The sequence below is a fragment of the Trichosurus vulpecula genome, chromosome 9, assembly GCF_011100635.1.
Source record: "Trichosurus vulpecula isolate mTriVul1 chromosome 9, mTriVul1.pri, whole genome shotgun sequence".
Classification (NCBI taxonomy): domain Eukaryota; kingdom Metazoa; phylum Chordata; class Mammalia; order Diprotodontia; family Phalangeridae; genus Trichosurus; species Trichosurus vulpecula.
In genome coordinates, this window is record NC_050581.1 from 79,139,387 (window position 1) to 79,165,072 (window position 25,686).

Below are 25,686 nucleotides of genomic sequence, written 5' to 3' on the forward strand. Positions count from 1 at the left end.
CTTCCCTTGCGTCTTTGAAATACCTACCTCACAGCGTTGTTGTGAAGCTTTAATTAGAGCTGTTCGTAAAAATGCTTTGCAAATATTAAAATACCAAGTCAATGGCAGTTGTTATTATTAAAGAGCTCTGGACTGAGAGTCAGAAGACATGTAATTTTAAGTCCTTTGATTCTTTTGGCTTCAATTTCCTCATCTGTAAAATAAGGACTCAAATATTTGCAAACGCAGAGGGTCATTGTGAGGACGGTGCTTTCTAAACCATAAAATTATGAATACACACACGTGTGTGCATATGTATATGTATGTGTACATTTATGCATACACACATACATGTTAGTTGTTATCATTGTCACAGAAATAAATATGTAGTAGCTCTACCATCCCTTGAAGTGTCGAGCTATTTGGCTTGGGTAGTTGGATAGAGAGACTCTGAAGGGAGGTTATTTTTAATTTAGGTAGTTTAATCTCTGGGCCTGCCTGCCTCCCTTTACAGGCAGTTTTGAAATCACATCCCATGTCTCCATTCCCTTAAATTATTCCACAAATAAATAGATAGATAAATGAACAAATAAACAAACCAATAACCAAATAAATGTCCATACCCAAAGATCACCTATTATCTCAAGTATCTCTCTTGCTGAGGTTGGGATTTATGAATGATAATAACCTACACTTATAATAATAATAAAAATTGATGACATTTATATAGTGCTTTAAGGATTGCAAAGTGCTTTACTGACATTCCTTCATTTGATATCTCAGATAGTCTAATTCACTGCAAAGTCAGGGACTTTAGAGATCCTCTTGTCCAATCTCTTCATTTTTCAAAAGAGCAAGCTGAGGCTCTCAGAGTGCAAGTGCTTTGTCCCAGAATCACACAGCTAGAAAATAGCAAAACTGGGATCTGAGCCCATGACCTGATGATCTGTATTACAGCATGCAGTGCTATTTAATTCAACAGATAGTAAAGGATCCATGCTGGTCACTACGCTAGTTCTAGAAATGCAAATATGGAAAACAGTGCAATGCAATCCTTGTTTTCTACTGGGAAGGATAGAGTATATATACAAATAAGGATAATACAAGAATGTGATGGGGGCAAAGGATCCAGACACCATACTTTAGGACAATTTGAACTAAACTGAATGATAAAAATTTTATTAAGCACTCACTGTGTGCCAGGTACTATGCTAAGTAGTGGGGATACAAATACCAGCAAGCCAGACAGCCCCTGCCTTTAAAAAGCCCAAATTCTGATGGGGGAAGACAACTCATAAAGGCGAGCTGGAAGGTAGGGAAAAGAATGGGGGTACACAACGATGGGGGGGCAGCTAGGTGGTGCAATGGATAGAGCACTGGCCTTGGAATCACGAAGACTCATCTTCATGATTTCAAATATGGCCTCAGACACATACTATCTGTGTTAACCTGGACAAGTCACTTAACTCTGTTTGCCTCAGTTCCTCATCTGTAAATTGAGCTGGAGAAGGAAATGGCAAACCATTCGAGTATCTTCGCCAAAAGCTCCAAAAAATCAAAACAAAACACAAAGAACAAATGGGTTCATAAAAAGTTGGACATGACTGAAATAACTAAAAAACAACAACACATGTGGTGGCATTGTTTGGAAATGGCCAGGAAGTGACATAAGGCCTGATTTTGGGCAAGAAAAGAAAGCTCATTTATCAGAGCCCAGAATCCCAGAGACACAGTTGGAGGTTCTAGTGAGAGGGAAATTAGAAGGATGAAAATGATGGGGGAGGGGAAAGAAAAAAGGAAGAAAAGAGAGGGAAGCGAAACAGAAGGAAAGGGAAGGAAAAGAGAAAAAAGAGAGAGAAATGAACATAAGAAGGAAATCTTCATAGAGAATGTAGCACCTGACCTGGGCCTCAAAAAGAAAAGGGGATTTCAGTAGGAAAAAAACATGGTAGAGGTGATGGCCCATCACAGCTACTTCCAGTTGTACAAAAAGCCTGCCAGAGTTGCTAATGAACATCTATATATAAACCATGGGACAGGCACTCTGACATGGAAGTTTTCCAAAAATTCATTTGTAAGTCAGTTGTTTGCAACTCAACACAGTTTTCCATAGGAAAAATGCTTTGCTATGATTTGGAAACAGGTTTAACACTCAAGACCCAATTCAAATGACCCCTCCTCCATGACATCTTCCTTCACCCTCTCAGTTGGAAGAGATGTCTTCTTTTTCTGAATTCTAATGACATTTTGTAGTGGGAGAAAAGGCAGGAAATCAGCCTAGTGCCATATTGTAGAGTGACTTAAATACCAGGTTAAAGAGATTGACCTTTATCGTGAAGACACTAGGGAGCTATTGAAGATTTTTCAGCAGAGGAGTGACATCATAGTGTCATCAAATGCTGTTTTAGAAAGATTAATGTAGCTATAGTTTGTAGCATAGAGTGCAAAGAAGAGAAATTGGAGTCAGGGAAATAAGTTTTAAGGTTATTGAGGCAGTCGAGGCACAAGGGTCTGGACAGGTTGATGGCCATGAAGATATTAAGGAAGGAATAGATGTGAGGGAGTAAGAAAAAAAAATCAATAGAACCTGATAACTAGTTAGAATTGGGGGCAGGATGTAATGGAGAGAGACAAATCAAAGGTAATTCCAAGGTCTAGAATCTGGGTGACTGAAATAGTAGGTAATGTCATGAGCAGAAACAAGAAAGATCAGGAGGTATAGCTGGTTTGGGGAAAAGGTAAGATAACTGATTGACTTTTAGTCATGTTGACATTGACTTTGGCAGGATGTCCAGGTGGAGATGCTCTGTAAGCAGTTAGAAATGCAGGTTTGGAGCTTAATAGGAAGGTCATGCCTAGAGACAGGGTTTGGGGAGGCATCTATATAATGATAATGTTAATTTTTGAGAAAAGACAGAAAATGAGCTATGCAGATTCAATAAATGGGATGAGATTGACTGAGTATCTCTATATGTGTGTTCCAAAAGCTCATTCATAAATTGGTTGTTTGGAACTCAGAAAATATTTTCCTGTAGAAATGTTATTAATGCTGGTTTGAAGGTAGGTCCATTACTTAAGAACCAGTCCTATCCTTTAACACGCACTTTTAATGTTACTCCCTCCCTGAAGTCTATATTAGAAGTACGTGTAGTGGGAAGGGGGGGTGCTATACAAGGAAAAGTAAAAACTACAGTGGGAAAAAACAGGGTTCATAGCGAACCCCAAGTTGAATCTGACTCCATAGTATAGTGTGATTATTAGAAGGCAATATGACATTCATCAGAATTGTGTGCAAGAGTTTAGCAGGGAATTTCTTACTTAGAATTGATTAATCACTAGAGTGGTACATGCAATTTGGGGCTCTGTATTTGAAAAGGCACACCGAAAAATGGGAAAGTGTCCAGAAAAGAGCAATGAAAATGATTAAAGTATTGTTAAATAGGACCTTTGACGAAAAGTCAGAATAATTGGAATGATTTAATCTGAAGAAGAGAAGATTGAGTGTATGACTCACTAATTGTCAAGCTTATGAAAGGTTATTATAAGGAAGATGCTGACCATCTGCTCCCCATCTTCTCTGAAGGAAGAGCAAGAAATTACCTCCAATTGAAGCTAGGGAGATTCCGGTTAGATGTGAAGATGAACTTTTTAAACCCTAGAACAGAGGTGGGGCCTTGAGGCCACATGTGGTCCTCTAGGTCCTCAAGCGTGGCCTTTCAACTGAATCCAAACTTCACAGATCCTTTTGAATTTGTTCTTTGAAGTTTGGATTCAGTCAAAGGGCCATAACTGAGGACCTAGAGGGCTATATGTGACCTCGAGGCTACAGGTTCCCCACCCCTGCCCTAGAATGTGGTCATCAGAAAGCTTGTGAAACATTTTTTAAAATAGAGAAATTTTGAAAGCTGAACCAGGAGAGAGTTTTAACATAGAATACACATCATTTGGGGGGGGGGGGAGGGATAGTTGAAATATCACTGTACCTGGGCACAAAATCAGAGCCTACCAGAGCCAGGTCTGCATAAAGACAAAGACCCAGAAGAAAATAGTAAAATTCAAGCAGATGTCCAGCTATTTAGTTTATACAGCACCAAGCATCAGACTGTTTGAAAATGCTGAATAATTTATTTAATTTTTCACATTTCTTCAGATTTCTGTGGTCAATTAGATCCAGGTTCCTGAGCCCCCTTAGTCATGTATTTAACGTTAATACTTCTCCATAAAGACCTGATTCCAATGCCATCTCCTCTAAGAAGCCTTCCCTGATCCTGTTCTTCTCCATTTTCATTCCATCATCTGAACATAGAGCAGTTTTTATTCTTCTTGTACACATATTCTAATTTGTATCATGGTAATCTGTGTACATTCTTTTCACCTTTGCCACACTGTAAGCTTTTCAAGGACAGAAATTTATACCTAGTGACAGGTACAAGTGCATTGCACACAGTAGGCCCTTAATAAATATTTGTAAAGTGAATAAATGAATGATACTGGTAATATGCTGGTAATCTCTAGATTGCTGCCAATAAAATGCAAGAATGTTTATTTATACCTGTACATTTCTCTGAACATTCTGAGTAATATCTGTAGACAACATTAATAATAAGCATGGTTATAAATTAATTAATCAGCTACCACCTTGATATCTTAATTAAATGAAACACAGCATTAGCATAAACACTTCAAGACAGAAAGCAATAAAGATGGGCCAGATGGAAATACAGAACTCTCATTTGTATTTATCACCATAATTCCTTTCCTTCCCCCAGATGGCATCTCCAAATGGGAGAATATGGTCCCTCAGACAAGGTAATCAGGGCTCAAGGCATATCACACCAAGGCAATGTGCATAGGAATTAGATTTCTGCCTTTCGGAGAGATGGAACAAAAGGAGGTTTCAAGCAAGATGATTAGCCATTAACCTCCCCTCAACATACCAGTCCCCAGGATTCAGAGGCATCTATGTGACTCAACATATGTTAAGATGCTTGATTTCTTACTTCAAGGACTCTCAGATGTCTGCTTTAAGAGCTAACATTTCCATCTCACACCTATCAGATTGGCTACAATGACAGAAAGGGAAAATTACAAATGTTTGAGGGGATGTGGAAAATTCAGACATAAATACACCATTGGTGGAATTGTGAATTGATCTGATCATTTTGGAAAGCAATCTGGAATTAAGCCCAAAGAGTAATAAAATTGTGTATACCCTTTGACCCAGCAGTACCACTATTATGTCTGTTTCCCAAGGTGATCAGGAAAAAGGAAAAGAACCTATAGATTCTAAAATATTTATAGCAGCTCTCTTTGTAGTGGCAAAGAACTGTAAATCGGGGAGGGATACCTATCAATGGGAGAATGGTTAAACAAGTGGTGGTATGATTGTGATGGAATACCATTGTGCTGTAAGAAATAGTGAGCTGATGGATTTTAGAAAAATGTGGAAAGACTTGCATGAAATAATGGAAAGTGAAGTGAGCAGAACCAAGAGAATGTCACATATAGTAACAACAATATTGTTTGAAGAATAATTGTTAATAACCAAGTTATTCTGAGTACTATAAATACTCAAATCAGCTATAAAAAGGACCTATGAAGGAAGATGCTATCAACTTCTAGAGAAAGAACTGATAAATAGAAGTATGCATAGTGTGGTTTTACATATATTTATAAATCTGCATCAAATAGTGGCCTCCTTTAGTATGGGGTGGGGAGGGAGGGAGGGAGACTTCAAAACTTAAAATGTAACAAAAATAATTAAATTAATTTTTTTAAAAAAAGAGCTAACATTTTCCCCAGAATTTCCAAAATCTGACTCTACACTTACTAGTCTTTCACATCCACGTCCCCACTATATGAACTGGAAATTTCCACAAACTCGGGCTTTCAGTATATGTGCTCATCAGCTCACAGGATCGTAAACCAAGGTCCGAGAAGATAATCTTATAAGCTGACATCATCTTCTGGGTTGGCCATCTACTTCCCACTTCAATCTTTTTTCCCTAAAGTCCCTACCATCATTTAGAAGTTGTGATGAAAACACAACCCCAGTCCTTTTAGTTTCTTTCCTAGGACTTCATAATTCTCAGAGGCCTATCTCTTCCTCATTCCTTTAGATAGTTTGACTTTTCCCACTATGATTCATTAGCAATGGGTAGTGTATTGTCAGATTTGTTGTCTTGGGAAGCTCTTCATCACATCTCACATACCAACCCAAAGGAGAAAGCATGCCTCCTGATTCATTATGTCATGTTAGCATATGGCCACCTACATAACTCTCTGCAGGGAGACATTGACCACTGGGATGCATCCCTTTTTCTTTGAGCCAGGTACAAATACTGGAAGTTGTGTATCCTCCTGATGAGAACAGGATACTATCTCTTCCTTATTCCTATTATATCCTAGAGCCCAAAGTTTCTTCTTCTTCCCTGTCTCCTCTGTGTCAAAGTCTTGACCCCTCTGTCCTTGACATGGTTGATCTGGAAGCCACAGGATGACAAAGATTAACAAGAGTGGGTTCATTTTTAGTATCTCTGCCAGGGATCCTCTTGAATTGACAGAGGAACCTCATTAATATGAACCCTGCTAATTGCAGAGTTGCAGTAGCTCAGATACGGGGTCCATGATTTGTATTCAGGAATGAATTAGAAATGATTCTTTCATCTGTAGATTTTCAAAGATTTATAGCTATGCCTTGCTTTTCCAAAATACATTTGCTACTGAAAAGATGAGTGTAAATCAAATTTTTGTAAGTTGAATCATTCAAAATGCACTTGGGGAGCTCTCTATTTAAAGGAATCCTACTGTGAATTTTTCTTTCTATAAATCAATCAATTTCCTAATTCATCTTTTGTGTAAATCTAGATTTTCATATATTGGGTAAGTTTTAAGCTAGGATCATAGATTTAGAGCTAGAGGGGACTTTAGACACCATCTAGGCCAAACCTCTCATTTTACAAATGGGAAAACTGAGGCACAGAGAGTTCCACAGCTGATGAGTATCAAAGGCAAGGATGTGAACCTGGTTCTTCCAGACTCCAAGGGCAGCCCTCTATTCATTATGTCATGCTGCTTTTGGGTCATGATAACAATAGCTTGAAGGGCTGCTAGGTGGCTCCATAGTGCACAGAGTGCTGGGCCTGGAGTCAGGAAGACTCACCTTCCTGAGTTCAAATCTGGCCTCGGACACTTACTAGGTGTGTGACCCTGAGCAAGTTGCTTAACCCTGTTTGCCTCAATTTCCTCATATGTAAAATGAGCTGGAGAAGGAATTAGGAAACAACTCTTGTATCTTTGCCAAGAAAACCCCCAATGGAGTCGTGAAGAGTTGGATATGACTGAAAAATGGCCGTACAACAACAAAATAGTTTGAGAGGTAGTATGGCATATAGTATTCAGAGAACTGGCCTTAGAATCCAAAGACCTCCTGTGTTAATACTGTCTCTGGGACCCGGGGGAAGTCACTTAAGATCTCACAGCCCCAGATAGCTTTCAAATACCAAAATTGCGGAGCACTTGCCCATCTATATTGGTAGAAGGATTTTCCTCACTGGAAGTTCCATATACCAATGAAATCACAGCTCCAGGTCCAAATGAAAAGGATTCACTTAAAAAAATAACACTTTACAGTTTATAAACTACTTTGTTCCAAACAATCCTGTGGAGGAAGTAGCATGAATATTATTATCTCCATGTTACAGGTGAAGAAATTGAAGTGGAGAAAGGTAAAGTAATTTGCCCATGTTTTTAGACTGGAGTGACAGGCCTTCTGACTCCAAGGTCCAGGGTTCTTTCTATGATACAATGAGGCCTAAAAATCATTGCCTTTTCAAACCCCAGAGATTCAAGAAGTTAAGGACTCTGTCAACATGCCTTCATTCTCTATACTCTGCAAATCTTTAAGTGTTATATAAATATCAGCTACAAATGTTATTTTCTAGATCTAGAAATATGTTTTTCTATGTTAAAATACGTTTACATTTATATTATGTTATTAAATCATGTAGGTCTTTTAAAAAAGATTAATGTAACTTTTTAATTTCTAAAAGAACCCAAACCTATATACGGGCTTTTCCATTTGCCTGCTGTGTAACCAAGGGTCTCTGTCTGAGCCCCAATTACCCCCTCTATGAAATAAGGGAGTCAGGGTAGTGATCCCCAAGCTTCCCTCTAGTGCTAGCATTCTGTATTCTATGTTCTATTTTCCCTTCCAGCTCTAGTATTCTATGTTACTCTGACTTGAACTTCTTTTGGTATCTTCTGAGAACATGAAATTTGTTCCAGAATGGCCTTCTGCCATTCTATCCTCTGCCATTTCTATCTTTATCTCCCCTTCTCTGCTCTTTTTTGCTTCTTTCCCTCCCTGGAGTGTATGTGTGGGGTGGTATTTGGGGTTGCCCAGAAGCAGTGAGAGGAGGAATTAATCCATTCTCTTTCCTCCCCTCCTCTCCACCCTGAAACTCTGAATCCATAAGGATATATATACACATAGATATATGTACACATGTACATACACACATATATATACATGTATATATGTTTATATGTGTGTGTGTGTGTATATATATGTATATATATACATATATATATACATATATATATATATATATATATATATAGAGAGAGAGAGAGAGAGAGAGAGAGAGAGAGAGAGAAAGAGAGCATAAGTAGCTTGCCCTGTAGTGTGGTACCCATCCAAGAGCCTAAGGCATCACACACCTAGGTCATTAAGGCAGCAGTTTCTCACGCCAGGGTCAAAGAGGTCCATTCAAGTCTTTGGCCACCCTATACTTACTCTAGTTCAGTCCACTCTGGGGCAATTATTTTTAAAAATCTGCTCTAGGCCCTAGGACTAGACTCTCCCTTCAGCAAACCATTCACTCATTTATTCACCAAGTATTTAGGGAGAAAGATTAAAAACTCCATTAACTGGCACCTTAGCCAGTAATGGGAAAGCCTGAGGTATTCTCATTGGCCTTAAGCACATAGCACGTAACTGAGAGATGTGAGTCCACTGGCTTCCAGATGACATTCATCTGCATCAGAGAAAGCAGTTTTAGCTTAGGTAGGGCTCAGCTGTACTGGAAATTGTATGTTCCTTGATATATGGGGATGGGGACTCAGCGAACACGATAGAGACTAGAGCCTGAACTAAAGTAACTTTTATCTATAGCAGTAGCATCAGAGTAGTCTCTGAGGAGCCCTTCTTTCCTTGTGGCTTACAGATCTTCCATGTTTATATACTGTATCCCCTGTTCTCTTCCTTCCCCTTGTTCCCCCCTACACACACACACATACACACATATTCCATGAGGGATGTCATTGAATTCAATAGACATTTTTTTTTTCATGAAAAGAGGCTCTGGACTTGGGGTCAGAGACCTATGTGTAAATTTTAGCTCTGCTGCCATGTGACAAGGCACCATGTTTGGGGCAGCTGGCTGGCTCAGTGGATAGAGTGCTGAAGACTCATCTTCCTGAGTTCAAATCTGGCCTCAGATACTTAGTAGCTGTGTGACCCTGGGCAAATCACTTAACCCTATCTGCTTCGGTTTCCTCATCTGTAAAGTAAGTTGGGGAAGGAAATGGGAAACCACTATAGTATCTTTGCCAAGAAAACCCCAAAATGTGGTCACGAAGAGTCGGATGTGAAGGAAACTACTGAACAGCAACAGTAACCACAACATGTGAATGCAGGGAAGTAATTTCTCCCTCTATGTCAGAGGCAGCTGGTGACACCATGGGTAGAGTGCTAGACTTGGAGTCAGGAAGACCTGAGTTCAAATGTGACCTCAGATGCCAGTTGTATGACCCTGAGCAAGTCCTTAACCTGACTGCCTCAGTTTCCCCATTTATGAAAAAGGGGATAATACTAGCATTTACTTCTCAGGATTGTTGTGGGGATAAAATGAGACATTCGTGAAGTACGTGGCAAATATTAAATTGCTATGTAAATCCTATTATTATAATTATGCTAATTATTACTATTATTACACATCAATGTGGGCAACATGGTAGAGAGAGGGAGGAGTACTGGATCTTGAACCTTAAGCAAGTTATTCACTGCCCCCCCCAACTCCTCTGTAAAACAAGGTTAGACAGAATGCTCTTTTAGGTACCTTCCAGCTTTCTGGTGCCTTCATTCTGGGATATAATAAGTGCCAACTGTGTGCAAAGCATAGCTCTGAGTACTGGAGGTGGTGGAGGTGGTGGTTAGGAATAATACAGCGATGAATAAGAAAGAATTCCTGTACTCAATGAGCTTATGGTATGGTAGAGGAAGATAAGGAAAGTGTACAAATAACTGTAACATAAAATAGAGCATGATTAGTACATAAAAGTATTAGAAGCAAGGTGATACGAGAGATCTAAGGACAGAAAGCTCCTTCCTGACTAGGGGGGTCAGGAGAGGAGGAGATGGCATTGGAGCTGGGTCATGAAGGATGTCAGCAGGCATTGGCCAGGACTGGGGTGGGGAGGAGTGTCGTCGAAGGTGGGGACCACATTGTAACTATTTTTATATCTGCCTCAACACCTGCCACGGTGCTCTGCACATATTAGGCATTTAATATTTGTTGAAATGAATTCGAGGTGACAGGAACAGCATGTGCACAGGCACAAAAGTTGGAAGTTTGTAGTTTTTCATCAGATAAAAAGGATATTTTTATAAAAGAGGGCTAAAATCAGAGTCAGTCACTGAAATGCATGGAAAGGCTTAGGTTGGTCAGACACGGCTAGAGCCCTGGAGGAATTCTAGGATGGCAGGGGATGCCGCGCCACTGAACAGACTGTCAGGTAGAGAAAGACGAGATGAGTTTTGGTTTCTTGACAGTGTTTTGTTTTGCTTCCTGTCCTCCAGGTCTCCTGGGAATGGTCGCCCATATGATGTACACTCAAGTTTTCCAAGTCACGGTCAGCCTGGGACCTGAAGACTGGAGACCACACTCCTGGGACTATGGCTGGTCTTTCTGGTACGTGTCCTTTTCAGCTTGTGACAGCACCTCCCTCAGGCAAATGTTAGAGTGGGTTGTTTTTCTTCTCTTTAAGGAGAGTCAGAGTGGAAAGAGTAATGGAGTTGGCATCAGAAGACATGGGCTTAACTCCTGTCTCTGCTATTTATTAATCAAATGACTTTGGGCAAAGTCACTTCATCTCTTGGATCCTCAGTGTCTTTACCTCTCAGCCATTGTTAATGTCATAGCTCTTTGACATCTGGTCAGAAAGCTTTGGCATCATCCATATGGAGTAGTTAGGCATGGTCACAGGCCCATAAAACCAGAGAAAGAGCATATGATTTCTGTTGACAATGACCCCTCCCCACCTTTTCACCTCCCCCCGGAAGCTAAAGGCCCTGACTGTGGCTCCTTGGTGAGGGAGTCAGTGGGTGGAGGTTTCCCTGCCAACAAAGACAGCATGGACAAAATGCTTTGCAAACCTTAAAAGGCTGCATAAATGCTAGTAACCCTCCAGGCTTAAAGAGGCCTTGCCTCGTTAGTGTGATCTCAGCTCCTTCTGAAGGTAGTCCAGGCACCACCATTCATTACATGTCTCAAGAAGGACCACATCCTCCAGCCCCAAAATGGGGTCACTTCATAGCCTTAGAGAGTCCAACTGAGTTTGAATACTGTATAGTGGAAGCACCCTGGGCTTGGAATCACAAGACCCAGTCCCAAAGACCCACCCAAGGGAAGGCCAGCATATGCCAGTAATTAGTGACCATTGCCACCAATGTTGGGAGAAAAGAAATGCTTACCTGAGGCAGCAGAGGAGAGACCCCAGTTGAGAGGAGATCTATGGGGCTAAGATGAGAAGGTGAGCCAGTGGCTGATTAGCAAGTTTAAGTCTACAGGATCTGTGAGACATTTGGAAGCTGAAATGCAGATAGTGCCAAGCAACTGATTGAAGCTACTTCCTTGAAGCTCAGACCATTTTGTTATCAAGGCTTGCATGCACTGCCTTTAGCTGGCTCTGCCACCTAGGTCTTCTGCCTTCTCCTGAATTAGCCATTCCAACCAAGCCAGTGGATTGTATACCAGTTCCCCATTAACTAGCTGTGTGATTTGGGGTAATTCACCAAACCTCTCAAGGCCTCAGTTTCCTATTTATAAAATTATATAAAAAAAAAGAACAATTGGACCCAATTATGAAAGTTCCTTCCAAAACATCTAGCTTTCTAAACTGTGATTTAGGAGAAAGAGCTTTGGCAGATGTGAGGGAGTCAGATGTAGGCAAAGCCCCCTGCTGACGTTTACAAACTGTGTGACCTTGGACAAGTCACTTAAATTCCTTGGGACTCAGTTTTCTCATCTTTAAAATGAAGGGGTTGGATTAGAGCAGGGCTTCTTAAACTTTTTGTACTCCTGACATCTTCCCCCATTTAGGCAGTGTTTGTTGGTGCTGCATGGCCTGAGGGCATGCACAGTGCAAAGTGGGCACGCTTTGTGTTCAGAACCAAGGCTGCAGTTGCCCGATGCAGCACGGCCAAGTGCTGCCAGAAACACCTCAGATTCATCATGTGTTTGATTTTTAATTAATTTTTGGTTAGTGTGCATTCAGAAACCTTTTACTGTTGCCAAATGTTTCACGATTCACAGTTTAAGAAATGCTGGACTCATTAGAGGACATCTCAATTCCTATCCAGCTCTATGCCTGTGGTCTCTGATCTTTTCACTGGAGTCTTCTCCTCCCATCCCCACTCAGAGGTAAAGGATGTGGGTCCTGGGATACCCAAAGCCCTTCAGCAACATTGAAGAGTCATTCTACATTTGGGAATGGGCAGGAGATGGGAGGAGCTGGTAGCTGTCCCACTCAAAAAGCCCCAATGTCTTAAACCCCTTCGTTGATATTCTTGAGGAAGGCTTTTTGTTCTCTGGGGCAGAGAATGTTTCCTCTAGAGAGGGAGGGCAGAGATGAAAGGATTCCTGCCCATTCCTCCTGCCTCTCCTGTTGTGGGTCACCAACTTCCCTTTTGACTTATTCATAGTACAGACTTGAGTGAGTGGGGATGTGTTAGGGCTGATATATTTCTCCCTGTCACTGAGGCCCAGAGAAGATAGATTTGGACCATTTCTCATCTCTCTAGAAAGCTCGCATTTGGGGGTTCTTCCAGAGATCTGCTATGTCATCTCTCTTGTTTAATATGTGTGGGGCCATTTGTCAAGATGCAGTGCTTTAGCTACCCCAAGTCCCATGAGAAGGGATTGGCTGAAAGTAAGATTAAGAGAATTGTAAACATTTGGCTAAAGGATTGAAAGAAAACACTTCCTAGCGGTGGAGGGTTTATGAAATGAAGGCTAGGCCTTGAAAGACCTCAGTTCAGGTTTTAACCCAGCTTGGCTTTGTGACATGGGACAAGTCACTTCACTCCGCTGAGGCTCAGGTTCCTCATTTCTGTAACCCTTCCCACTCTGCAAAGTTGCACAACTATCTTGTGAGGTAGGTAACACCAATATTATCACAATCTCCATTTCACAGGTCAGCAAACTGAAACTCAGCATGGTTATGACATGCTCCAAAGTCACATAGCAAGTATGTAGTAGAACCTGGATTTGAACCCAGGTTTTCTGACTCTTAATGAGGCCAGGGCTTTCTGTGATAGCCAAATGAAGTTGATAGATGTGGGAAGTAGATGAGATGATCCCTAAGGTCCCTTCCAAGGCTAACATTCTAAAAAGCTGCAATTCTAATGAAAATGTTGATGTTCAGATTTCATGAAGGAAGCAAAATGTTCTTTAGGAGGGCAGGGCTAGTGAGAATGCAAGCATTGGCTTCCCCAGGTCAGGACTGCAATCTTATTCCCTGCCAGCTTGCTTGTGAATGCATGAATTTGGTCTCGAGAGGTACGTGGATGGCTCAGTACAAACCCATCCCCAGTAGTAGAAAAATTCAACTCAACTTATGATCTCTGCTGACCATGAAGAAGAAGATCAGCTTTGTATATGAGGGCACCAAAGCAGCCTCTCCTGGTAAGAAAGACATTCAGATTCTCAAAGTCTGGTTTCAGCCCCCTCCTATCCTTTTCGTAAGTTGTGTCTGCCCATTCATCATCTTGTCCGAAGACTCTTGGATCTGTGCTTATGAGCTTCTTCCAGAACAGGCTCCCCTCTGGCCCTAATTGCGCTGAACTGGGGAGGCACTAGTTAAAACCCTTCTGTGATATCTAATCTTCTCTTTCCTTGGACTAGGTGTTCTCTTTCACCTTCCATCTGTCCCTGGTTCTTGGCTACTTCCCAGTGATTGCCGATTTCCTCCAGTTTACCCCAGGTTGACCTCTTTTGCACTGGGGATTCTCGGCCCCATTCGCTGTAGGATTATAGTTTTTAGAGCTAGAGGGGGCATTGGAAATAATCAAATGTAATCTTACAAATGAGGAAACTGAGGCTTAGACAGGTAAAATGATTTGTCTTAGGTCGCATAAGTAGAAACTAAGATTCAAACCTAGGTCTTCTAATTCTATCCACAAACATTTATTAAGCTCCTATTACATGCAAGGCACTGTGCTAAGTACTGGGGAATACAAAAAGAGGCAAAAGATAGTGCCTGCCCTCCAGGAGCTTACAATCTAATCAGCTGACTAGCACCAGTCTCATCTTTACAAGAATGTATGTTTTATCGAGGTCACACCATACTGAATAGCTGATATCTGTGATGGTGGTGAATAGAGCAATATATAACAATACTGAGATCCATCATAGTCTAATGGCAAGAATATTGGATTAGAAGTCAGAAGACCTGGGTTTAAGACCTAGCTCAAGGATGATTGGCAATGTGATGGTTAAATTATTTAGCCTCTCTGATTCTGTAAAATGGAGATAATATTACTTATTATGCCTATTTCATAGAATTGTTATAAGGAAAATGTTTTCATAAACCGAAAACCTCTCCAATAAATGTCAGCTATAATTTGTGCTGTGCCATTTTATGTTTAAAAAGTGCTTGGCACAGTAGATAGTGGCTTCTTCTCCATTGCCTGTGCTCTTTTCAGATTCCGGCTGTGTTAAACCCCATCTCTTCCTACCTCTATCCTCTCTGAGCCCTCTAGTTACCCAGGAGAAGCAGCAGATTAGTTACCTCCCTGGGGGCTAAGAGCTGCCCCAGCACCATGCTTCCCTACATGGCTTAGCATCCAAATGTGTTTACCCCATTAGCTCACTTACAGAATTGAAGCAAGGAAAGCTTTTCAAGGCAATCCATTAATGTGTTCTCCTATAAAAATCCAAGGCCTATTAAAGCAGTTTGAAATATATCAGTCTGTAGTTATTGTCCTAGAACAGGACTATAGAAACTGAGGGATGCACTTTATCTAATTCATCTCCCTTGAGGCAGGCCAGTGTTGTTATCCTTTTGCATAAAAACAAAACCACAGCAGAGATTCGTGACTTACCTGCAGACTAATCTGGACCTCCCAGCTGGAGAAAGCACTCCCCCTTGCTTGACCCTGAACATCTGCACAGTTTCTGATCTCTAACATCTCTTTGGTATGATACTGCATTCAGGCTATCCGGTTTTGGTGAATAATATTCAACTATGCTACAGGAGAGACTGTAAGTTCAGGAAGGAAAGCAAGCCTTGACATATTGAGTCTCCATTGGTTCCAGACTTGCCAAACCCAGGAAATGGGGCCTAGGGAGAAAGTAGAAGGCCTGGGGCCAACATCTACAGCCATTCAGTCATGATTTTTTTTTGTCAAACACAAATATAAATATAAACTCTCTTTGAATTCCTGGGGGAATAGAGAAACCAAGTCCTGCTAGTCTGTATTTGTCTGTAAGTATTCAATCTTGGCCAGCTAGGTGGCACAATGGATAGAGTGCTAGGCCTGGAGTCAGAAAGATTCATAGTAAGTTCAAATCTGGCCTCAGACACTCACTAGCTGTGTAACCCTGGGCAAGTCACTTAACTCTATATGCCTCTATTTCTTCATCTATAAAATGAGCCGGAGAAGGAAATGGCAAACGATTCCAGTGTCTTTACCAAGAAAACCCCAAATGGGGTCACAAAGAATAGGACATGACTGAAAACAACTGAATTGGTTCAATCTTGAAGCTTTTCAAAGTTAATTTCCAGTCCATTTGCCATGGCCACACCTCCTTCCTTCCTTCCTGTCTGCCCCTTCAACCCCCATGGCTCATCAGGATGGAAAATAGGGAAAGCAACCAGCTCATCTCATCACCCTCCCCCTCAACCCCATTAGCAACCTATACTTTCAACACTATCCCTCTCCCCACTAGTAGTACCCAACTTCAAGGATGCTGCCTTTTCCCTCAACTGTCATTCCTGAAGAGAAGAGGTAGAAGGAGACACAGACCCACCCTTTCAGTCAAGAACCCAGTTAGCCTAGTGGATGCCATCATCTCAATGGTGGATACCATCCCTGGCCGTCAGATCAGGCCAGTATCTTTTCTACCACCCACAGATAGACAAAGACTAGCAGGTTCTAGTCTACTCAGGTGTCCATGCTCTATAAGGAACTCATAAACAAGATGTTTCTCTGTGGCCGGTCTCTCGTGGACTAACCATGAAGGAAGTGCATAGATTCACATAACAGGACAATAAGAGATAGGATCCTAGCTCCTACAGGAAGGGGGGAGGTACTTGGATAAATGTCTCTCTTAGGCTTAGACCAGAACACCAGGGAATAGCTGATGCTGGTTCTTGACTAAGTGGGTATTCTTTTTCTGGCACATATACCCCCCCTTTACATTTTCCTAGTCTCTCCATGGTTGGCTGAATACAGTCATGTGGTAGGTATGACTTTTTGTCAAATGCACATGGGCCAGTTGGTTTCCCATCAAATTTCTGAGTTGTGGAACGTAAGCATGTTTTCTTGTTGTCAGCTTGACACCAAAAGTACAGTACAATGTAGATTAGACCTTGCTCCAGACCTCAGTTTCTTTATCTGTATAACAAAAAGCAGATTAGGTGACCTCTAATGGCCCTTCAACTTCTACCAATCATATATGAATCTATGAATTTCTGAGAAAGAAAGGTGAAATGGGGATAAAGAGAAATAGGTAACAAAGCCCAGGAGTGGCTCTTTTGAGCCATCAACCAGATGGGTTCCCCTTTCCTCCAGCCCTAGATGTTTTAATCTTTTCTTTTACCATGGTCTCTCTTTATTTTATTTTATTCCCTCTGTCTCTCTTTCTGCAGCCTGGCCTGGGGTTCTTTCACATGCTGCATGGCAGCCTCAGTCACCACGTTGAACTCTTATACCAAGACTGTCATCGAGTTCCGGCACAAACGGAAAGTGTTTGAGCAGGGATTCCGGGAGGAGCCAACCTTCATTGACCCAGAGGCCATCAAATACTTCCGGGAAAGGTCAGTGAGGGTCAGATGTGGTGCATCAATGCATGGTCAGGGGAAGGAGGTCACAGATCTTACTGTTGGTTCTGAGAATTCCAGGAAATCCACCCACTCAAAGATTTTGGATACTCTCAGAAAGACAGGCCAGTACAGGTGTGTTGGTAAGCAAAATGGGCTCTTAGCACTCAGTTCAACCAAGTGCCCTTGAAGAGTTTGTTTGGCTTTTGTTTCCTTTGATTAATTCAGTGTATTTCATTGAGTCTTACTAGGTGCTAAGTCCCAGGCCCAAACCCCTATTAGGTGCTAAGCTTATGTGAGTGTGAAGCTCCCAGGGTACTAAGGGGAGGTGCTAACTCAAGAGCCAATCATAGGAGCCTAAGTTCTGGTCATTCAGATGATGTTTGATGACGTCTGAAACGGTATAAGAAGAAAAGACAGAGCCATTTGCTCGGGGCTCTCACTCTTGGTGGCGTGGAGACTCTGGGCAGCTGTAGCTAAGAGCCCTCCAGCTCATAAACCTGGATGCTGGGACTTTGTTAAACTCTGGTAACGATGTATTGGGATTTGAATCAGACAAGGTCTGTCTGCCGATGTTTGCAATTTGTTTGTATTTTGCTCCGAAGTTCAGGGTGCTGGATTTTCCCCCTGAACTAAGTGAATGGTATCTGTATGCTGAATTAAAGTAAGCTTGTCAAGCCCTTAATGTTGCTTTCCTTAGTAAAGCAGATCAAAAGAACCTGGGCTTTTGCAGCATGCTGGTAGTGTGCTTGTTGTTGGGCTTATGTTGGTCTTTCACCCGCCCACAACAGCTGCTAGCCAGATTGTTGAAACAACAGGTCAGGCTGAATTGTACGTCTTGACACTATTAAGTTACTATTTTTGCCAGGGCATCGTGGTTAGAACCCATTGGAGAGCAAAGCCCCCTCCTTCTGCAGAAGGGGGGTGGTTGTCGTTGTTTATCCTTCATTTTTGAAGAAGACTATGACATCAGGGAGGTGATGATATGACATGCAAGTGAATTGGATTTGAGTGAGGGAGGGCTGTGCAAAGACACCAACCTCACTTTTTCTTCCAGAGCCATCTGGGTCTAGTGACAAGATATAGATCAAGAGGACCCTGGATGCAGTGGGAGACATTGGTGTTTTTAAGCTAAGGTCTTTAATAAGTCTCAGTTTGACTGAAGCAATGCCCAATCAGTGATTAAGGCTAGGTAAGACATGAAGCAGAGAATGGTCTCTATTACTTAGTCTAAAAAAATCAATCTGGGAGGGGAAGACCCTCAAGGTTTCTGGCCAAAACAGAAACAATTGCTATTTACTTTCATTCTGACCTAAATCAGGGCCTAAAAGATGACCAAGTGGGGCTTGACCTAGGATCCATTGTTGACCAATCAGTGAGATGCAGAGTGTATTTGGGTTTAAGGCATGGCCCTTAAGAAATAAATCTAGCCCATGAACCCCAAGATATCTTGTGAGGTTTCAGTGATCAAAATTCACATTCCTTTGGGAAGAGTGCCCTCAAGAAGGGACTGAGCTGATGAATCTAAGAAGGAAGTGGTAGTCAAAATGTTGAGGTTTCATGGTGTGTTGTGGGGGTCATCTCAAAGAATTCAGACTCAGACCACCTCCAGTCCAAGCAAAGACATTTATTAAGGATTATGCTCTCTAGCAGGCTGAGTTCCAAGAGGAACTGGCAGCTTTAGTAAGACAAGACAAGCAATTTTATAGTGTAATGATGCTGATTTCACAACAGAAATTATGAATATTAAAAAGGCAGGAGGGGTTTGTCAAAGGATTAGGTAATAGGGGAAGGGTCTTAGCCTCAGTGGAACTGTGCATGTGATTCCCCAAAATACATACAGAAAAACCTATTTGGGGGCATTAATATACGATAATGATATTATAATAAGGCTCTCTATATCATAAGTTTACTCTCGGACAGTTCTTTACCGTTACTACGCAGGTGCCTACTAAGGGAAAATTTCTTCTATTGTTTTGGGGTTCACATCCTGCTTGAGCATCCTGGTGCTTTCTGATTGGCCAGCTATTGTGGTCCTGTCTGAGATTAGATGGACGGTTGTGGTTGAGTGCATGGACACACTTGTTGTTTCTGTGGGAAATATGAGGAGTGGTCTGGGGGTGGTGGCTAGCTACAGGCAGTCCATCACATGGAGACACCTGATTTTCTAGTGGGGCATTGGTTTGTGGACACGCCTGACGTTCTAGTGGGGCAGTGAGGCATATATGAGGAAGTTAGGATATTTAGTTGATGGGGGGGGCAGTGGACCTGCTGTTCAATGAATCCTACTATTAAGTCTGGGGGCCTGTGGTATGGTTAAAGCCAGATTGTGTGGTTAAATCAGGACATAACTGCTGTTCAGTGAGGCCCAGAAGGAAGTTAGAATATTGAGGCTGAGGGCAGCTTTATTAAGATTCCATCAAAAAGAACACTGGATTTGGAATCTTGTGGTCTATGGGATTTGAGGCCTGGCCCTGACACTAATACCATGATCTTGAGCATATTACTTCTTCTCTTTAATCCTCAGTGTCTTCACCCATAAAATGGGGACAATCATGTCACAGGGTTGTTGTGAAGAAATTGCTTTGTAAACCATAAAATGCTACATAAACACGAGTCCACATTAGGATTATTATTTGTTGATCACAAGCAGACCAGGACCTTTGGGACAGCATCGCCATTCAAAAGTTATTTTATTTGGAACAGTTCTTGTTTTTTGGACAAAAATTCAGATAACTCACCTCCTGAATGCATGAAAAAGCTTAGAATAAAGGGACATGGGAGATGGTTTTATACTGTATTGTTCAATCATGTCTTTCCCGTGAAAGGCCACTGGGCTCTTGTACCCACAGGGCAGCCAGCAGCCAGCACAAGGAAGATGGCCCCAGTGTCCCCTCTTCCCTCTCCTGTCATTGGAGCCAACAGGGTGGTATGGCTGCAGTAGAGCTAATTCCATCCTGTGTTGCACCCATAGACCTCAAGTACACAGGGTGAGGGAGGTTATAGTCCTGCTCTTCTTGTCCCTTTCAGGCAACATCTGGAGGGGGTGTCGTGTCGTCTTCTGAGCACCACATTTTAAGAGGGACAAGCTGAAGCATGCCCAGAGGAAAGCGACCAGAATAGTGACACTGTGCCGTAAAAGAAACAATTAAGGAAAGAGTATGGAGCTAGGAGAAGAAGAGATATAGGGAGACTTCTAGCTTCTTCATGCATTCAAAGGGCTGTCCTGTGGAAGACTAAATAGATTTGTTTTGTAGCTTCAGAGGGCAGACGCAGAACCAATAGGTGAAAGTTATAGAGAATCCAATCTCAGCTCAGTATAAAACTTCCTAACAATTAGAACTGTCTAACAGTGCACTGAACTAGTTTAATGGTAGAGAGTTCTCTTAAACTGGAAGCATCTGAGCAAAAGCTGAATGACCATCTTTAGGGATGCTAGGGGGGGATTGCTGCACAGAGGGAGAAGCTGAACCAAGGGACCTCTAAATTCCCTTCCAATGCTAAGCTTTTATGATTACCCATCGGTATCCACCAGAATGAAATCCCTCTAACTATACCCCTTCCTCCCAAACCTTGCCATGGGGGCCAGCATGTGGCTTCAGATGGCAATGATACAAGATACAAGATGACTCCCCTTTACATTTTCTAGCTTCTAGATGGGGGTGGGGGTGTGTCTTAACCTTTTTGTGTGTCCCCAGACTCCTTTGGCAGTCTAGTGAATGCTGTAGACCTTTTCTCAGAATAATATTTTTAAAAGTATAAAATAAAATACATAGGATTACAAAGGAAATAAATTCTATTGAAACAAAGATGTAATTTTTCCCCCATCCAAATTTATGGACTCTCTGAAATCTCTCCATGGACCTCAGATTAAGAATCCTGTCTAGTAGAACAGAGTAGCCTCTGCATTTTTCAGATACTTTCATCTTGTCCTGCTCTTTAAAAATAAATGAGATTCTATAACGGAGACTTGAGAATAAGGGAGGGGCCATGTGGCGAATAGACCTACCCCTTAGCAGGGGGCCTATTCGGGACTCTTCAGAGCATCAGCACCAAATGGGAGAGGGGCAGACCACCTCTGGGATAAAACAACAACAACTAAGCTTCTGAAAAGTATCTTGTGTTGGAACAAAGGGTTAACACCACAGTGCTCTCTGCATTTTCCCCTTATTGCTGGTACATGCAGGTCTTGCACACACGTGACCACAGGGAAATCAAGGGGGCATAGGATTTAGATCCAGAAGGGAGCCTAAAGCCCCTCTGCTCCCACCTTCTTTTACAAGTAGGGAAAGTGAAGACCAAAGAGTTGAAATGACTTTCTCACAGTCATACAGATAATAAGTAGCAGAACCAGGATTTGAACCCAGATTCTCTGGCTCTCCATGACATTCTGCTGTCTCATGAGGGACATCTCCCCCTGCTCAGACTGGTTTTCACCTGCAGGGTGGGGCAGGACCCAGTAGACAGATGGAATCACAGAGATAGGCAGAGAATTTGAACCTCTCCAAGCAGCAGGCAATTAGAGGAGAGCCAGGCATGAGCATGGTTATTGGTCAGAAGCTCGCTGAGCTGGCAGCAGGCAGAGCTTCCAGTAGATGGGCAGAGGTACAGTAAGGTAAGGGACAGGCATCCAGGCAGGAAGCAGCAGAGAGTTTGCATAGCAAACCATTGGGACCCAAGCATGGAGCTTGGGGTTCAACTCTGGGCATAGAGCTAACCCACAGAGGGGGAAAAGGGCAGCCCAAGGGAGGAAACTTTTCCTTGCAGGAACTGCTGTATTAGGCAGGAGTGGAAGAAACAGGGTCCCAGTTATCAGAACTACTGTACAAGGACTGGGCTGGTCCCAGGGCCATTAAAAAAGGGCCCTTTGTCTGGAAGCAAAACCAAGCTCAAAGCAAGGACTAGCTCTAACAACAGAAAGAGGGTCTATTGCTCTGGTGCTCTAAAGGTGACAGAACACCTTCCTCACGACAGCCCTGCAGGGTAGGTAGAGCAAGTATTATTACCCCTGTCTTATAGAGACAGAAAGTGAAGTCTAGAGAGGAGTGCCTTGCCCAGAAGAAATCCATGTCTGAGCTAGAATTTGAATCCAGCTCTCTCCTGACTCCAGTGGACTTTTCACTCTACCATTGTGCATTTCATTAAGTTGTATTTCATCTTGGATAGGGCCCTAGACTTGAAATTTCAGACACCTATCAGTTGTCTTCTCACTAATGTGGCTAGCTCTCTGTTTAAAGTGTGGAGTGTGGAGTATTCTGGCTTTCTGGTTGTCTGGCTTTTGGGGCAGCTGTGTAATGCACAGCTAATCAATTCCAAAGATAGACCCTGGACAAGTCACTTAACTGCCCTGAGACTCAGTTTCCCTCTCTTTAAAGTGAGGTGGTCTCTAAGGACCTGTCCAGCTCTAAATTTTATGAATCTATGTTTCTCTGACTCCTTATGTTCCCCCTGCCCAAGGCTAGGCCTGATTCCAGAGCCTGAGGAGAGGCTGAGCCTAGACTGTGGGTGGAGTTAAGTGGTCCAGGTCTTAAAGGTTGAGGGATAAAAAGGCAGGGCATTGGGTGGATCATTATACTATGACCCTCCATTCTTGGGTCTCTACTCTGAAGAGGAAGGCATCAGCAGTCTTAGAACAAGCTGGAGGAAGGCGGGAGGATATGGGTAGGATGTGAATATAGGCCATTTGGGATAACTAACTATTTAGTGAGCCCTGTGGCTCTCACTCTTGCCTGCCTCCCAACTGGGTCACCAATTGCTGTTGTCCCCTCCCTAACATGACTAGCTCGATGTTTAAAGGGATCATAGTCTTTGGAATATTCCAGCTGCCTCATTTTCCAGCTGTCTGGCTCTCAGGGCAGCTGTGAAACACACAGTCAATCCCAGGGATTCCCTGGAGGATTTATTTAGATTCTGAAAGCTATTGGAAGATGTCCTCTGAGCCCACCCCAAAGCCGGAGATAAATCCAGCCTGAGAGCAGTGAGAAGATCATGAAATTTCAGAGCTGGAGGGGACCTTAGAGAGAATCTAGTTCAATCCGCCCTCATTTTACACAGGAGGAAGCCGAGATCAGGAAAGAAAAGTCAAGTCTCTTGCCCAAGGTTGTCAAGCTAGTCATAGACAGAGGGGGCAGAATCTGAAAGTGGTGCTAACGTTGTTCATTGCCAAGCATTACAATCTGGTTTAGTTCTGTGCTGACTCTCCATTTGCAGCCATAAAATCTCTGTGATACTCCTTCTGCTCTCTCAAGGCAAGAAACAGCTCATATTTTTAAGAAACGCTTAACGATTCAAAATGATTTCATACATATTGCCAGCAATTTAGTAGCTGTGTGACCCCAAGCAAACCACTTCACCTCTCTGTTGAGATATGATATTGAGTTACTTCTCTGTAAAATATGGAAACTAGACCGGATGATCTCCAAGGTCTTTTCTAGTTCTGTCTGTGAATATATGAGTCTAATTTCATTTTCACAACAACCCCGAGAGAAAGGGAAGGCAAGTTTTATAATTTCCATTTGATGGATAAGAATCCTGAGTCTCACAGAGGCCAAACACTTGGCCAGGGTCACAGAATTACTTAGAGGCAGAATCAGAACCAGCCCCCAGAGTTTCAAAGTGTGCTTTTTACAGATCATGGAAAGATCAAGACAGGATCTGGGAGGTCATCTAGCCCAACCCCCTGACCAGGCCAATTAAGTGACTTTCCCAAGGGCCCAGAGGTAAAAAGTAGCAAAACCAGTATTCCAACCCACATCTCCTGATTTGAAATCCAATACTTTTTTCATAATTTCTTTATAAGTGCTTATTCTCAAGTATAAATTGTGTTCATCTAAAAGGTAAAAAGTAATTTAAAGGATAACTTGTTTTCTTGACTGGAAGTCTCTGGCATTAAGTACATCATTAGGTGATGGGGTATTAGAGAGGACCACTAATCTCTGTGGTGTCTACATGTTTGAGGATGTCTGCATGATGGAAAGGATCTGAAGAGGTTGAGGGAGAAAGGAAGTCAGAAAAAGAGGGAGGGGAGGGAGAGAGAAAAAGGGGGGAGGGAAAAAGAAAGTCAAAAAAAGAGGAAGTGGAGGGTGAAGGCAGGAGGAGAGAAAAGGGGGGAGAAAGAAAATCACAAAAAGGAGGGGAAGGAGAGGGCAGGAAGAGAGAAAAACAGGGAGAAAGAAAATCAGAAAAGAGGTAGGGGAGGGAGAGGGCAAGACGAGAGAAAATGGAAAAAGAAAATCAGGAAAAGAGGAAGGGGAGGAAGAGGGCAGGAAGAGAGAAAAGGGGAGAGAAAGAAAATCAGAAAAAGGAGGGGAAGAGAGGGCAGGAAGAGAGAAAAAAAGGGAGAAAGAAAATCAGAAAAAGAGGTAGGGGAGGGAGAGGGCAGAAAGAGAGAAAAGGGGCGAAGAAAGAAAATCAGGAAAAGAGGTGGTGGGGGAGAGGGCAGGGAGAGAGAAAAAGAGGGAGAGGAGGACAAGAGAGACAGAGAAAGCAAGCAAGAGGGGAAAAGGAAGGGAAGGGAGAGACGTACCCTTTATCTTATAGCTGAAGAAACTTGGGCCTCAAGGGGTGAATTTATTTGCTCAAGGATCAGCTGGTAGTAAGTGGCAGAGCTGAGATTAGCCCCCTAACAGAAGTCTAGTGCCAGCCCTGGCCAGCTACCAGTTTTCAGACAAACCTTGTGATTCTCCTACTGAGCAAACTAGTCTTTGAGAGGCAGCATGGAATGGCAGAAAAAGCACTGGGCTAGTCAGCAGAAGCCCTGGGTTCAAGCCTTGCTTTGGGCACTTAGCAGCCGGGTGATCTTAGACCAGCCATTTAATCTAAGAAAGAATAAGATGGTGAGAAAAACACTTGCATCGCCTACCTCATGAAGCAGTTGTGTGTGGGAAGTACTTTGTAAACTATAAAGCTCTATAGAAATGTGAGTAATTATTATTTCTGCTGTGCGAGGCCCAACGCCTTGCACAGGGAGAATAGAGTAGCAGAGAGAGAAGTAGCTCTGGTCCTGTAGGAGTTCACAATCTTCTAGAGAAAATAAAATGTCTAGACAAGCTATTTGGTCTACATTGGGGGAGATAATAACCCTGCACAAATAATTACAATAAGAGGCATACTGTCTCCTTGGCCAGAAGAGAATCTCTGGAAGCACAGGAGAGGGCAAGATCGTTGCCAATTGTGGGTAACAAGAAAGGCTTCATGGAGATGGAATTTGAACTGGATCCTGAAGAATGGGGAGGAATTAGGCAGATGGAAACCAAGAATTCAGGCATTTTGGGAGAACAGTGTAAGGCAGGGAAATGCTGAGCATGTTTGCAGCATGATCCAGTGTGTCTGAAGCACAGGAATCAGAATCCCTTCCATCTTCATAGCAAGTACATGACTTGC

General features: G+C 42.5%; 1 protein-coding gene across 1 annotated transcript in view; it reads left to right on the forward strand.

The window, feature by feature from the left end:
- GSG1L (GSG1 like) overlaps window positions 1-25,686 on the forward strand; it is a 344,786-nt gene that overhangs the window by 268,765 nt on the left and 50,335 nt on the right. The window contains exons 4-5 of the mRNA XM_036739585.1: window positions 10,841-10,952; window positions 17,134-17,301. Of these exons, the coding sequence (XP_036595480.1) occupies window positions 10,841-10,952; window positions 17,134-17,301 (280 nt within the window). The remainder of the gene's footprint in view (window positions 1-10,840; window positions 10,953-17,133; window positions 17,302-25,686) is intronic.